The 16,356-nt window shown below is 43.3% G+C and overlaps 1 protein-coding gene across 2 annotated transcripts in view; it reads right to left on the bottom strand.

The window, feature by feature from the left end:
- Positions 1-7,423: 7,423 nt before the first annotated feature.
- Positions 7,424-16,356, bottom strand: part of LOC144672718 (uncharacterized) — a 145,878-nt gene continuing 136,945 nt past the window's right edge. For both annotated transcript variants that reach the window (XM_078534673.1, XM_078534664.1), the window contains 2 exons: positions 14,463-14,587; positions 7,424-9,152 (listed from right to left, as the gene is read on the bottom strand). In XM_078534673.1, the coding sequence (XP_078390799.1) occupies positions 8,623-9,152; positions 14,463-14,587 (655 nt within the window). In that variant the 3' untranslated portion in view covers positions 7,424-8,622. The remainder of the gene's footprint in view (positions 9,153-14,462; positions 14,588-16,356) is intronic.

Below are 16,356 nucleotides of genomic sequence, written 5' to 3'. Positions count from 1 at the left end.
TATCATGTAGAGTGAATTGAATTAGCTGAAAACTGGCATCTGTGATGCTGGGGACCTCTGGAGGAGGCCAAGATGGATCATCCATTTGGCACTTCTGGCTGAAGATTGTAGCAAATACTTCAGTCTTTTGCGGTGATATGCTGGGCTCCCCCATCATTTCGGCTGGGGATATTTGTGGAGCCTCCTCTTCCAGTGAGTTGTTTAATTGTCCACAACCATTCATGACTGTACGTAGCAAGACCGTAGTGCTTAGATCTGATCTGTTGGTTGTGGGCTCAAATAACTCTGTCTATCACTTCCTGCTTATGCTGTTTGGCACACAAGTAGTCAATGTTATAGCTTCACCAGGTTGACACCTCATTTTTAGGTGTGCCTGGTGCTGCACCTGGCTTGCCCCTCTACACTCTTCATTCAACCAGGGTTGATCCCCTGGCTTGATGGTAATTGTCGAGTGGGGGATATGCCAGGCTATGAGGTTACAGATTGTGCTGGAGTACAATTCTGCTTATGCTGACGGCCCACAACACCTCATGAATGCCCAGTTTTTAGCTGCTAGATCTGTTTGAAATCTATCCCATTTGGCATGGTGGTAGTGCCACACAACACGATGGAAGGTATCCTCAATGTGAAGGCGTCACTCCTACCGATACTGTCATAGACAGATGCATCTGTGGCAGGCGAGGTCAAGTATGTTTTTCCCTCTTGTTGGTTCCCTCACCACCTGCCGCAGACCCGGCCCAGCAGTAAGTCATTTAGGACCCGGCCAGTTCCGTCAGTAGTGGTGCTACCAAGCAACTCTTGGTGATGGACATTGAAGTCCCACACCCAGAGTACATTCTGCACCCTTGCCACCCTCAATGCTTCCTCCAAGTAGCGTTCAACATGGAGGAGTACTGATTCATCAGCTGAGGCCGGTAAGTGGTAATCAGCAGGAGCTTTCCTTGTCATTGTTTGACCTGATGCCATGAGACCTCATGGGTCTGGAGTCAATGTTGAGAAATCCCAGGGCAACTCCCTCCCAACTGTATACTGTATACCACTGTGCCGCCATCTCTGCTGGGTCTGTCATGCCAGAGGGACAGGACATACCCAGGGATGGTGATGGTGGTGTCTGGGACATTATCTGTAAGGTATGATTCCGTGATGATGACTATTTCAGGCTGTTGCTTGACTAGTTTGTGAAACAACTCTCCCAACTTTGGCACATGTCCCCAGATGTTAGTAAGGAAGACTTTGCAGGGTCGACAGGGCTGAGTTTGCTGTTACCGTTTGCTAGGCTAGTTCAGAGGGCATTTAAGAGTCAACCACATTGCTGTGGGTCTGGAGTCACATGTAGGCCAGACCAAATAAGGATGGCAGCTTTCCTTCCCTCAAGGACATTGGTGAACCATTACTAACATCTGGGGGCTCGTGCCAAAATTGGGCCAGCTGTCTCACAGACTAGTCAAGCAACAGCCTGACATAGTCATCTTCACGGAATCATACCTTACAGATAATGTCCCACCACCATCACCATCCCTCGGTATGCCCTGGTTTTTACGACAATCGACAATGGTTTCATGGGTTCTAGATTTTTATTGAATTGAAATTCCACCATCTGCTGTGGCGGGATTCAAACCCAGGTCCGCAGAGTCCCTGGGTCTCTGGATTACTAGTCCAGCAACAATACCGCTACACCATCGCCTCTCCCATGCTGTGCACTGAAATCATACCTAGTGCACCATACTTAACTCACCTGCGAATACCCATTAGGAATTGGTTCTACAAGCTCTAGGCCAGCATGAAGTCAAGGACAAATCTCTGCCAGTTCTTCCAAAGCACACCTGCACCATAGGGATAGTACTGTGAGTGGCCTGCAAGGCACACATTTCAGGATTCTTACAATCTGCACCCTTACCTGTCCAATTGCAGCTGGAACATTTGCAGCAATGGCTTCTCTGGCTGTAGCCACACTGTACCCATCACAGTACTTGAAGGATTTATCCTTGACTTGCTCCTCTTCCTTGTCTACATGCTGCTCTTTGCTGACATCATCTGAAGATACGGAGTCACTTTCCATGCAAAGGCGGACAACACATAGCTCCACCTCCTACCACTTGTCTTGACTCCTATCGTGCCTCTGTTTTCAAACTGCTTTTCCAACATCGATCGAGTCTTGGGCGAGTCACATGTTCCTCTAGTTAATCATTGGAAAGATTGAAACTACTGATTTTAGCCCCTTCCTTCAACTCCAGACCCTAGGAATTGCTTCCATTCCCCTCCCCAGCCTCTATCTCAGGTTGAACCAGACTGTCTGCAACCTTAGTATCCTACTGAACCTCAAATCCACTGTATCATGGTGATTCCACACTGCACTCCTTTCAAGGTCAATATATCCTTCCAGAGGTGTGGTGCCCAAAATTTAATATTCCAGATGGGAACTGACCATCTTTCTTTGTGCTAGGTATTTTGACTCCAACCAGTGGAGAGTTTTCTCCCTGATTCCCATTGACTTCAATTTTGCTAGGGCTCCTTGATGCCATACGCAGTCAAATGCTGCTTTGATGTCAAGGGCAGCCACTCTCACCTTGGCTCTGGAATTCAGCTCTTTTCTCCATGTTTGAACCAAGGCTGTAATGCAGTCTGGAGCCGAGTGGCCTAGGCAGAACCCAAACTGAGCAACGGTGAGCAGGTTATTGGTGAGTAAGTGTCACTTGACAGAACTGTCGATGACATCTTCCATCATTTTGCTGATAATTGAGGGAATATTGATGGGGCGGTAATTGGCCAGATCAGATTTGTTCTGCTCTTTGTGGACAGCACATACTTGGGCAATTTACCACATTGTCAGGTAGATGCCAGTGTTGTAGCTGTAGTAGAACATGTCTAAGATTGAGACCATTTGATCAGCTGCCTTTACTATTTCCCTTCTTTCCACTAGCCAGTGGGCTAAACTTCCTCTCAGGCTTTCCCCTGCCCAATTCTCAAACTTGAATCATTCTTTAGTTGCTCTCCTATCTTCCTTCATGCTCTCTCTGAGCTTATCTTGTTCATGAGACCCACCTCCTTCTCTCACTAAACTGATGACCACACAACTTTCCTTGGAAAAACTCAGCAGGTCTGGCAGCATCGGCGGAGAAGAAAAGAGTTGACATTTTGAGTCCTCATGACCTTTCAGCAGAACTGAGTATAGTTAGGAGAGGGGTGAAATATAAGCTGGTTTAAGGTGGGGGGGAGGGGAGTGGGGCGTGGGGGGAGAGAAGTTGGGGGCGGGGTGGCCGTCTTCGTCTCCGTGCTCGCTTCTTTGGGCAGGAGTCCTCTCCCCGTTCAACGGATCTTTTTACCCACCTCCAATATTCTCCCTCCACCTGGACCCCTCCCTCTGGATTCTTACCTTCTCTTGATCTTTTCATTGAGAACTGTCGGCGTGACATTAGCCGTCTCAATTTCTCTGCTCCTCTCACCCATTCTAATCTGTCTCTCTCTGAACTTACTGCACTCCGTTCTCTCAGGTCCAACCCCAACATTGTCATCAAAACCGCTGACAAGGGTGGTGCTGTTGTTGTCTGGCACACTGACCTCTACCTCACGGAGGCTGAGCGTCAACTCGCAGACACTTCCTCCTACCTCTCCCTGGACCATGACCCCACCACTGAACATCAAGCCATTGTTTCCAGGACTGTCACTGACCTCATCTCCTCTGGAGATCTTCCTCCCACAGCTTCCAACCTGATAGTGGCCCAACCTCGGACAGCCCGCTTCTACCTCCTACCCAAAATCCACAAACAGAACTGTCCCAGCAGACCGATCGTGTCAGCCTGTTCCTGCCCTACGGAACTCATTTCTCGTTATCTTGACTCCCTTCTCTCTCCCCTTGTCCAGTCCCTTCCCATCTACATCCGTGATTCCTCTGACACCTTACGTCACCAACAATTTCCAGTTCCCTGGCCCCAACCGCTTCCTCTTCACCATGGACGTCCAATCCTTCTACACCTCCATCCCCCACCAGGATGGTCTGAGGGCCCTTAGCTTCTTCCTTGAACAGAGGCCCGAACAATCCCCATCCACCACTACTCTCCTCCGTCTGGCTGAACTTGTTCTCACACTGAACAATTTCTCCTTTAACTCCTCTCACTTCCTCCAAATAAAAGGTGTGGCTATGGGTAGCCGCATGGGCCCCAGCTATGCCTGTCTCTTTATGGGGTATGTGGAACATTCCTTGTTCCAGTCCTACTCCGGCCCCCTCCCACAACTCTTTCTCCGGTACATCGATGATTACTTCGGTGCGGCTTCATGCTCTCGTCTGGACCTGGAAAAATTTATTAATTTTGCTTCCAATCTCTACCCCTCCATCATTTTCACATGGTCCATCTCTGACACTTCCCTTCCCTTCCTTGACCTCTCTGTCTCAATTTCTGATGATAGACTGTCCACCAATATCCATTACAAGCCTACCGACTCCCACAGCTACCTCGACTACAGCTCCTCACACCCCGCTTCCTGTAAGGACTCCATCCCATTCTCTCAGTTCCTTCGCCTCCGTCGCATCTGTTCTGATGACGCTACCTTCAAAAACAGTTCCTCTGACATGTCCTCCTTCTTCCTTAACCGAGGTTTTCCACCCACGGTCATTGACGGGCCCTCAACCGTGTCCGGCCCATCTCCCGCGCATCCGCCCTCACGCCTTCTCCTCCCTCCCAGAAACATGATAGGGTCCCCCTTGTCCTCACTTATCACCCCACAAGCCTCCGCATTCAAAGGATCATCCTCCGCCATTTCTGCCAACTCCAGCATGATGCCACCACCAAACACATCTTCCCTTCACCCCCCCTTGCGGTATTCCGTAGGGATCGTTCCCTCCGGGACACCCTGGTCCACTCCTCCATCACCCCCTACTCCTCAACCCCCACTTATGGCACCTCCCCATGCCCACGCAGAAGATGCAACACCTGCCCCTTCACTTCCTCTCTCCTCACCGTCCAAGGGCCCAAACACTCCTTTCAAGTGAAGCAGCATTTCACTTGCATTTCCCGTAACTTAGTCTACTGCATTCGTTGCTCCCAATGCGGTCTCCTCTACATTGGAGAGATCAAACGCAAACTGGGCGACCGCTTTGCAGAACACCTGCGGTCTGTCCGCAAGAAAGACCCAAACCTCCCTGTCGCTTGCCATTTTAACACTCCACCCTGCTCTCTTGCCCACATGTCTGTCCTTGGCTTGCTGCATTGTTCCAGTGAAGCCCAACGCAAATTGGAGGAACAGCACCTCATCTTCCGACTAGGCACTTTACAGCCTTCCGGGCTGAATATTGAATTCAACAACTTTAGATCTTAAACTCCCTCCCACCATCCCCACCCCGTTTCTTCCCCCTCCCTTTTGTTTTTCTCAATAATTTATATAGATTTTTCTTTTCCCACCTATTTCCATTATTTTTAAATCTACAACTGTAATACCTTGTCAGTCTTTCCACCCCATCCCCACTAGAGCTGTACCTTGAGTGTACTGCCATCCATTCTTAATTAGCACATTTTCTTGGATAATATCACCACCTTCAACACCTCTTTGTTCCTTTTGTGACATCTTTTGATTATTTGCTCCTATCACTGCTTGCTTGTCCCTACAACCACCCCCCCCACCCCCAACTTCTCTCCCCCCACCCTCCAACCCCCCCAACCCTCCCTTAAACCAGCTTACATTCCACCCCTCTCCTAACTATACTCAGTTCTGCTGAAGGGTCATGAGGACTCGAACCGTCAACTCTTTTCTTCTCCGCCGATGCTGCCAGACCTGCTGAGTTTTTCCAGGTAATTCTGTTTTTGTTTTGGATTTCCAGCATCCGCAGTAGTTTTTTGTTTTTACACAACTTTCCTTCCTGGTTCCCATGTTAGCAGGTATTATTAACAGTTCTCTCTCTTCAGATACTGTCCCTCTACTTCAAATCTGCCATCATCAGTACCTTCTCAAAAATAATTCCTTGACTCCACCATCTTTGCAAACTACCACCCCATCTCCAACCTCCCTTTCCTCTCCAAAGCCCTTGAACATGTTGTTGCCTCCGAAATCTGTGCCCTTCCCTCCAATCATGTTCTGATCCCTGCTACACTACTGAAACGGACCTTATCAAAATCACAAATGGCATCTTTGTAACTGTGACAAAGATAAACAATTCCTCTTCATCCTTCTTGAGTATCTGCAGCGTTGGATGTAGTTGGCCATGCCATTCCCCTCCAATTATATTCCAATGTCATCCAGTTGCATGATTGCATTCATCTGGTTCCATTCTTATCTATCTAACCCTAGCCAGTGAATCACATTCAATGGTTGCTCTTCCTGCTCCTGCATGAATACCTCTGGTGTGAACCAAGGATCTATCCTTGGCCCTTTCCTATTTTTAATCTATATATACTTCTCTGCAACATCATCTGAGAAAAAAGCATCAATATTTTCATGTCTGCTGACAACACCCAGATCTACTTCACCATATCTTCTCTCGAATTATCCATTATCTCTAAATTATCAGACTGCTTGTCCAATATCCAGAACTGGATGAACAGAAATTTCCTATAATTAAATATTGGGAAGACTGAATCCACTGTCTTCAGTCCTCAACAGAAACTCCTTTCCCTAGCCACCAACACCATCCCGCTCCCTGGCAACTTCCTGAGGCTGAAAAGACTATTTGCAACATGGTGTCATACCTGACCCCCAAATGAGCTTCTGACCACATATCTGCGCCACTACTAACACAACCTATTTCCACCTCGGTAACATCATCCCCAAGTCCACCCTGCCTCAGCTCGGCTGCTGTTGAAACCATAATCTATGCATTAGTTACCTCTAGACTTGACTAATCCGAAGTATTCTTGGCCAGCCTCCCATCTTCTATCCTCCAAAGACTTGTGGTTATCCAAAACTCTGCCTTACCCTGGGTATTGTTACTTGCACCGAGTGCCGTTCACCCACCACCCCTCTTCTTTTTGACCTACGTGGCCTCCCAGTTAAACAATGACTCAATTTTAAAATTCTTATCCTCGATTTTAATTTTCTCCCTATCTCTGTAACCTCCTCCAGCCCACAACCCTTGAGGTATCTGTGCTCTAATTCCGATCTCTTAAGCATTCCAGATTTTAATTGCTTCACCATTGGTGGCCATAGCTTCATCTATTAGGGTCGTAAGTTCTGGAATTCCCTCCCTAAACCTCTCTGCCTCTCAGGTACTCTTTTCTCCTTTAAGATGCTCCTTAAAACCCACCGCCTTGACCAAGCTTTTGATCATTTCCTTACGTAGCTTGGTGTTATATCTTGCTTTGTAATGCTCCTGTGAAGCACCTTTATTACATTAAAGGGGCTTTATAAATGTGAGTTGCTGTTCAAAAATTGTTATAGAAAAATAACTTCTAATCAATAGATGCTTAATCACTGAAAACACAATGTACTTGCTGCCGTTTGTTAAACTTTATTAATCTGTTTGAAAGCACAAACACCACTTACAATGATGTGTACAATGTATGACTAAAAAGTCTATACATGTACAATCAAGCATAAACCGTGAACAATATTTTTCAAGGATTAGGTATGATGCTCAGCTTCATGAGAAGCTCTAAATCTGATGTCAATTCGCATCAGAGGACAAAAACAAATCTTTAAACTGTGTAATTTGAGATGATTATCATAATCCTTCTATAATTTTACTTTAACATGGAAGTTGTCACTTAATACAAATTCAGCAATTAAATGTCCCAAACAGATAGTATATAATTTGATCATTAGTTGGTGACTAAATTTACTTTTAGGAAATCTGTAACTTTAGTTTTTAAATATAGATATTTCGGATTTGAGATAAATCTATTTGAAATGTATTCTTCACCTTTTATTATTTCAGATGCCTAAGCCCTAAATAAAATGGCATATTCTATTGCTTTTTACTTTAAATTAAATAAATCTAGTATGCACAAAATGTACTTATATTCACACTTGATCTATATGGACAAATGTAATTCTCTTCTGTATTATAAAGAATGTAAGTAGCATTCTAAAGGTCTTTTTCATTTATTTCTCTCATTTTCCATAATTTTTCATTCCTTCATGTTGCTTTGATTTCACAGTTACCATCTCTCACTTACTTGTTGCATTGGGCAGTTTTTGTGTTTCTCCCTTGTCTCTTTGTTTTGATATTTTTGAGTACACATTCGGTTTTGCCAATTGAACTTTATTTCCTTGATGGAAACAGGATCAACTTGAGAAATTTTCTATGACAACAGTGAGACATTTTCAAGCATTTTACTTTATTGCACTGATGAATTTGTTGCCTAAACTGGAAGCTGTCTGCAAGTTTCTAAATGTTTTGATACATTTGGTAAAGAAAAATGCTACAATTCATTTAAATATAAAACAGCAATATTTTTGTCATAGAGAAAAATCTTTAATAATGTTGCAGTGTGGATAAATGTGTTACGTATGGGCTGGCAGCCATAAAGCATAAAAAAATCAATTTACCTTTACTTAAATGTTGGCCCCAATTTATTTTTGGATTACTTCTTAATCACAAAAAATGAATTAATTCATATTGTGATAATTACTATATCACAATTTAATGTTTGCTGTTCCTGTTCTGTCCTATTCAAATTGCAATACTCAATTGCTTTAGGACTCAAGTTTAACTGTAAGTTGATCATCATCTTTGTTTGCAATTCGGTGAGAAGCATAGTGATAGAGTGACTTTAAAGCTTCCTTCAATTTATGCAGTCTGCCCAAAGTGTTTTCTTCACTTCCTAAAGCAGGCAGCTCTGGTCGTTCTGAACCTGAAGATAATTTAGCTATACTGTATTGCTTCAGTTTCTCTCTTTCTGCACCCCTGGTTGATTGCTCATTCTTTATTTTGTTCCTTATTTCCAAGTTTTTGTTCAACATCTCTTCTTTTAGTTCTGTCTGTTTGTCACCTAATTGTAAATCCTTATTCAGAATTTCGAGACCTAATTCTGGTTGTGCATGAGCGGAATTCAAAATACGAGGTTCAGGGTGTCGAGAACGTTCCAACTTGATTGAATCTTTTTGGGTCCCATCATGTCTCCCTCCTGATAATGATGTTATGGCGCTAGCTTTGACTGCCTCCATTTCTTGAATAATTCTTTCTTTATCTTTTAATATATTCTGTTTTTTGACTTCCTTTGTATCTGTAAGTTGGTAATATTCATTAATATCTATAAGCTAGGTCAAATTCCCCAAAATAAAGATTCTGCAAACATTTTAAAAGCAGAACTAAATAATTATTGCATTTAATAGATACATTCATGGTTAAAATGATAACTAACATTATGTGTATTAGGTACATTTCTTTTAAATTTAGGAACCAATGTTACATGCAATAGTATTAAAGTTTAGAATAACTAATTTTGCATGTACTGGGTGCATTTGCTTTTAAAATAATTAATTCCATTCAATAAGTACATTAGTAGTTATAATGACTAATGCATCCGGTAAATATATTAATGCAGTAGGCATTAGTGTTTAAAATAAATACTAATATTGCATGAAATATGAACAATAATATCTGAAATAATAATGAACACAATAAGTACGAGTGTTCAAAATCATAAAATAATTGATTATTGCATGCAATAGGTTAACTAGTATTTAAAATAATCATTAATATTTCATGCAAGAGCTATAATAAAGTTGTATTATATTGAAAATAGTGGAGCCAATTTTAAGTGCCTCTATCTGGTGCAAACATTGAGGTTACAGCCTAAAAATAGCATAAGGTCACTTCGGAAGAGGTTACACTACATTCCGGTCACTGCCATCATGAGTAGAGTCCTGAGAAGGACAGGCAGAGCACCTGCCTATTTCAAGCATGATGCTTCTTGTAATATTCAAAATGGGGTCCTGCTATGCACATAGGGCCCATTTTCAATTTCCAGATCACAGTGGCACAATGTACTGTTACTGGACTAGTAATTCAGAGGATAAAAGCAAAATACTGCAGGTGCTGGAAATCTGAAATAAAAACAGAAATGCTGGAAAAGCTCAGCAGGTCTGGCAGCATCTGTGGAGAGAGAAACAAAGTTAATGTTTTGAGTCCAATATGACTCTTCTTTGGAACCGGTCTTTACACTGAGGAATTCCCATCTTCACACTGAGGCTACCGTCCATCATGTTGAGTGGTATTACCACCACGTTAAATGGAACAGATTCAGGGCAAGCAGCTCAAAATTGGGCATCCATGAGGCACTGTGAGCCATTAGCAGCAGCAGAATTGTATTTAACCATAATCTATATGGCCTGGCATATCCCTTACTCTACTATTACAATCAAGCCAGGGGATCAATCCAGGTTCAAAGAGGAGTGCAGGAGAGCATGTCAGGAGCAGCACTTGGCATATCTAAAAATGAGGTGGCATCCTGGTCAAGCTACAACACAGGACTAAATGCATGCTAAAAAGCGGAAGAAGCATGCGATAGAGCTAAGCAATATCACAACCAATGGATCACATCAAAGCTCTGCAGTCCTGCCGCATCCAATCATGAATGGTGCTGGACAACTAAACGACAAACTGGAAGAGGAGGTTCCACAAATATCCCATTTGCAATCATCTTCAGTCAGAAGTGCAGAGTGGATGGAGATCCATCTTGGCCTCCTCCTGAGGTCCCTGCAGTAACAGATGTTAGTCTTCAGCCAGTTCAATTCACTTTACATAACATCAAGAAATGGCTGCAGGCACAAAGTTTATGGGCTCTGATAATACAAAAATCAGAACAAATCCGATCTGGCCAATTACTGTCTCACCAAGCTACTCTTGATCATCAGCAAAGTGATGGAAGATGTCATTGATAGTACTATAAAGTGGCACTTACACAGCAATAGCCTCCTCACTGATGCTCAGTTTAGGTTCCAGCACAACCAGTCGGCTCTTGACCGCCTTACAGCTCTGGTCCAAAGATAGACAAAAGAGCTGAACTCAAGAAATGAAGTGGCAGTGACTGGCTTTGACATAAAAGCAGCATTTGACCTAGAATGGCATCAAAGAGGCTGAGTAGAATTGAAGTCAATGGGAATCAAGAGGAAAACTGGAGCATACTTAGCGCAAAGGAAGAAAATTGTGGCTTTTGAAGACCAAGATAAATATTGTCAAAAGTTCAATCCTTCTCACAGATGTTTAACACATGATTCAGCATTTTAGTTCCTATTCCTAGCCTGTAGTATGGTGCCAGGCATCCCAGTGTCATGATCTACAATCACTTTTGGTTTTGCGAAAGATCCACTCTATAGCACATTGTACCTACTGCAATGTCGTTGAAATAAGCCCTTCAGGATGGGCGTGCGCATGTCCATCTTCAGCTGGTGACCAAGCGGCGGGAACGAGGAGGATGGAGGTAAAATCGCCCAAACTCTTCAGACTCTAACACATGCCACCAGGACATAGCTGCTGGAGTTTTTGAGAGAGTATCCCAGGCCCAACCATCTTTAGCTGCTTCATCACTGAACGTCTCTTGTCATAAGGTCAGAAGCAGGGATGCTCGCTGCTGATTGCACAGTGCTCAGTACCATTCACCACTCCTCAGATACTGAAGCAGTTTTTGTCCATTTGCAACAAGACCTGGACACTATTCAGGCTTGGGCTGATAAGTGACAAGTAACATTCATGCCATACATGTGCCAGGCAAGTGACCATCCCCAGCAAGGGAGAATCTAGCCATCTTCCTTGACATTTGATGACATTACCACCATTGAATTTCCCCACCATCAACGTACTGGGGATTACTATTAACCAAAAACTGAACTGGGATAGCTATATAAATAATATAGCTACAAGAGCATGATCAGAGGCCGGGAATTCTGTGGCAAGTAACTCGTCTCCTGACTCCCCAACGCCTGTCCAACATATACAAAGTGCAAGTCAGGAGTGTGATGGAAATGAGTGCAGCTCCAACAATACTCAAGAAGTTTGACGCCATCCAAACAAAGCAGCCTGCATGATCGGCACCTATCTACCACCTCAAACATTCACTCTCTCCACCACCGATGCACAGTGGCAGCTATACACAAAATGCATTACAGAAACTCACCCAAGCCTCCTTTGCCAGCACCTTCCAGACCTGCAACCTCTACCATTTAGAATGGCAAGGGCAGCAGACGCATCGGAACACCACCACCTGCAAGTTCCTCTCCAAGCCACAGACCATTCTGACTTGGAAGTACATCGCTGTTCCTTCCTATCACTGGGTCAAAATTCTGGAACTCCCTCCCTAACAGCACTGTGGGTGTACACACATGGACTGCAGTGGTTCAAGAAGGCAGATCACCACCACCACCTTCTCAAGGGCATTTAGGGATGAGCAACAAAGGCTGGCCTTACCAGTGATGCTCATATCCCAAGAAATAATTTTTTAAAAATTGGCAGAGCGTGTGCCGTTTGTCATTTGTACCAATTGAGTGGCCTAACCAGGAATGCCTTTGCCGCTCAGTACAAATGAGCCAAGTTTTATCTTTTATTCTTCTGGGACCAGAGTGCATCTCCCGGGCCCCCCAAAACTTTCAGCCTTTGCAAGGCTACCACAGGATCATTTTGCCTTCCACAAGGCTTTAACAGACAGCCAGCTCAGCAATGGGAGCTGGCTGATTTCCTGCCCTCCCCATCTCGTGAGCTGTGCCCACAGTGTAATGTAAATGAGGTCCAGACTTCAAAATGGCTCAAGTGTCACAGCAATAACAGGTGCATGCCACACACCTCAGTGTCCACTTGAAGTTAAAATTACTTTTGAATGGTACAATGCCTGTAGATGGCCTTATGATGATCTCACTATCTGAACCATTTAGTAATGTCAGACTCCTACTAACAAATATTACAATCCTGATTTTAATCCGGAGCAGGAATCGAGCAAGCAGGAGCTAAGGCAGGTGGCTAACTATCCTGATCCCAACTGGGTGAGGCCTTTCCAATGTTATATCCCGGATCTAATTTGCATTTACTTGTTAGTTTCCTGCCGATGCTGGCAGGGAGAGGCAGCTGGCTGGCCAATGACAGCAGAATAAGATGGCAGGAGGCTGCTGGTGTGGACCAAATGAATGATCCCTTGAGATAAGCCACGGAATGTGCCTCATAATTAGCGGATGGGGAAACCTAAATTTTCTTTCCCCTTAAAGATTCTTATGTCTTATATTGGGAACTGCCTATGTAAATTGGTCATGCTGTAATTATACCCTCCTATACCAGTGGTGGTGTTCTAGTTTTGCATCTGCAAGCTTTTTGGCCTGGACTGCAGAGAAACTCCCATCGTCCAACCAACTCTATCTCTCTCCTTTTGTCATAATTTTGCTGTTTAATAATAAATACTATCTACTTCAAGTATTATACAAAACTGTACAACTTTAAATTGGGCACTGAACTACATCTCTGTGCCCTGGTCCAAAAATCCTACTCCATTCCACTTGCATGCAATACCACAGGAGATTGACTGGTAATGTTGAATACAAAAGATACATTCATGTTTGCAATAATAATTAATAAAGCAGTTGATAGATACATCAGTGTTTAAATTGCATGACATGGGCATTCTAGTACTGTATACAATGGGGCTCCTCTTATCCTCATCACCCACACAACAAGCTTCCTCATTCAAGGAATTATCTGGTACCATTTCCATCACCTCCAGTATGCTGCCACCATCAATTACATTCTCCTTTCCCCTCCCTTTTCAGCATTCTGAAGGGACGATTCCTCCCATGGTCCATGGCTCAATCACCCTAAGACCCCTTCACTTTCATGTGCAAGCGTAGAAGATGTAACACCTGCCCTCTTACTTTCTTCCTCCCCACCACCCAGGACCCAAAAGACTCCTTCCAGGTGAAACAGTGATTCACTTGTTATTCTTCCAATTTTGTATACTGTATTCGCTGCTCACGATGCGGTCACCTCTACACTTTCATTCAAATTCTCCGCATCATTCCCACTCCGACCTCTACAATGTTCAAAAGAAGTTCAATGCAAGCTGGAGGAATAGCATCTCATCTTTCAATTTCACACTTGACAGTTTATGGGATTTAATATGGAGATTAATAATTTCAAATCATAACCTCTGCTCTCATTTTTTTTTTGGATTGCAGCTATTCGTAATGGTTTTACTATTCTAGTTTACACCTCCACAGGACACATCTTGTGTTTTTTTTTTATTTGTCTCCTTTTGCCTGGCACCATCATCCCTTTTGTCATTTAATCACTCCTGCCCTCCAATCTATTACAGACTTTCCCTTTTGTTTTTCCTCACCTTTCTTCCCCTGCCTCTGTACTTACTTAAAACCTGTTACATCATAAATTTACTTAGCTCTGACAAAAGGTCATTGACCTGACAAAAGGTCATTGACCTGAAACAATAACTCTGGTTCCCTCCCCACAGACGCTGTCTGACTTCCTGATGATATCCAGCATTTTCTGTTTTCATTCTAGTGTTTAAAATAATTACTAACAGCAGTTATAAGCAACTTACAACATTGCATCAGTGATATGGTGCAAAATATATTCTTGCAGTTAATCTCCACATTTCTTGTCAGAATAAGCTTGTCCAGATGTGGATACTTGCATAAGCAGCATTTCAATGTATGAGATATATACCTGAAGAATGAATCATAATTAAGAACTTAGTGATAATGATAAAAATAAACAATTCTTGAAACGGTAGCTAAATCTATCTTGTCCTTCCTAACAGAAGAAAACTTTTTTTCAATAATTTTCTAGAAAATTTATATAAGAAAACCTAAGAAGTAATAGAGGAGAAGGCCACAGAGTACCCGGAGCCTGTTCCATTATTCAATGAGATCATGGTTGATCTTCAACCTCAACCCTACTTCCCTGTCTTATTCCATTATCCCTTGATTTGGACACTTAGGCCTGAATTTTCATCCTTGAGGCGGGTAGCAGGTGTCCGGAAAATTCACAGCCTGGCCTGCTCGGGAGAAAGTGCCTGCAAAGGCGGGATTTTCATTGTGGCACGGGTGCAGGCCGGAGTCGGGCCAGCCAACCCGGGCAAAAGTTTTGGAGGCAGCCGCAGGGGCTGCCAGGTGTCAAGGTGAGCTGTTTAGATGATCCGCCTCAGTGTTGTGGAACTTGTTCCCAGTTAAAATAAAAACAGAAAGGCCCTCCAGCCCTCACGCTCAATACACTCCCCATGCCCCATCCTAGCCACCTCATGTCCCCCACCAAGCCTCTATGGCCCTTCATGCCCCCATGTCAAGCAATTGCACTTCCATGCCCATTTACCCATTTTACACTTTATCCACCAATGAACCCCACGGTGATGGTAGGATGTGTAAAAAAAAGCTTTAAAAAAATAATTCATTGATAACTTTCTACTTTCTTAAAAAAAACTTTCTACTACAGCCCAATAAAAGTGTCATGTATTCTTGGCTGAGATCTCAGACATCTATTAGAGCACTGAAACATCTGAGCCCTAGAGAAAACATTGCTGGATTAACAGCTCTGATTCTCTGATCTCTTCTGTCAATTTCACAATGTATATTTACACACAATTAAGAGGTTTTAAGTGCCTGCAGTTACAGCTACTGAAACTGTAAAGGGTCTGGGTGATTGACTCAGTGAAAATCCAGGCCTTAGTGTCCAAAAATCTATCAATCTCATTGTTGAATATACCCAATGATTAACTTTTCAAAAGCATTCAATAAGGTGCCACACTAAAGGTTAATACACAAGATAAAGGCTCATGGAGTTGCAGGTTGTATATTAGCATGGATAGAGGATTAGTTAACAGACAGGAAGCAAAGATTAGTTAGAAATTAGGTATTTCAAGTTGGTAGGGTATAACTAGTGGAGTGCTGCAAGGATCAGTGTTGGGTCTCAGCTATTTAATTAATGGCAGAGATGAAGAGACTGAGAGTAGTGTATCAGTTTTCTGACAATACAAAGCTATGTTGGAATGTAAGCTATGTGGAGAACACAAAGAACCTGCAAGGAGTTAGGTGGGCAACAAGATGGCAGATGAAAAATAATGTGGGGAAGTGTGAGGCTGTTCACTTCGGCAGTAAGAATAGAAAAGCAGAATATTTTTTAGAGGTGTGAAAGTTGTAAATGTTGATGTTAAGAGGAACTTAGGTGTACTCATAGAAGGAACACAAAAAGTTAGCATGCAGACACAGTAAGTAATTAGGAAGGTGACATGTTGGCTTTTTTGCCAAACATATTGGGGTACAAGAATAATGAAGTCTTGCTACAATTGTACAGGGCTTTGGTGAGACCATTCCTGGAGTTCTGTGCACAGTTTTGGTCTCCATATACAGGAAAGGATATACTTGCATTAGAGGTGATACAGAGGAGATTCACTCAATTGGTTCCTAGGATGAGAGGGCTGTCCTCTGATGATAGACTGA

This window comes from Cetorhinus maximus, chromosome 3, assembly GCF_964194155.1.
Source record: "Cetorhinus maximus chromosome 3, sCetMax3.hap1.1, whole genome shotgun sequence".
NCBI classification, from domain to species: domain Eukaryota; kingdom Metazoa; phylum Chordata; class Chondrichthyes; order Lamniformes; family Cetorhinidae; genus Cetorhinus; species Cetorhinus maximus.
This window is presented reverse-complemented; position numbering and strand designations above follow the sequence as displayed.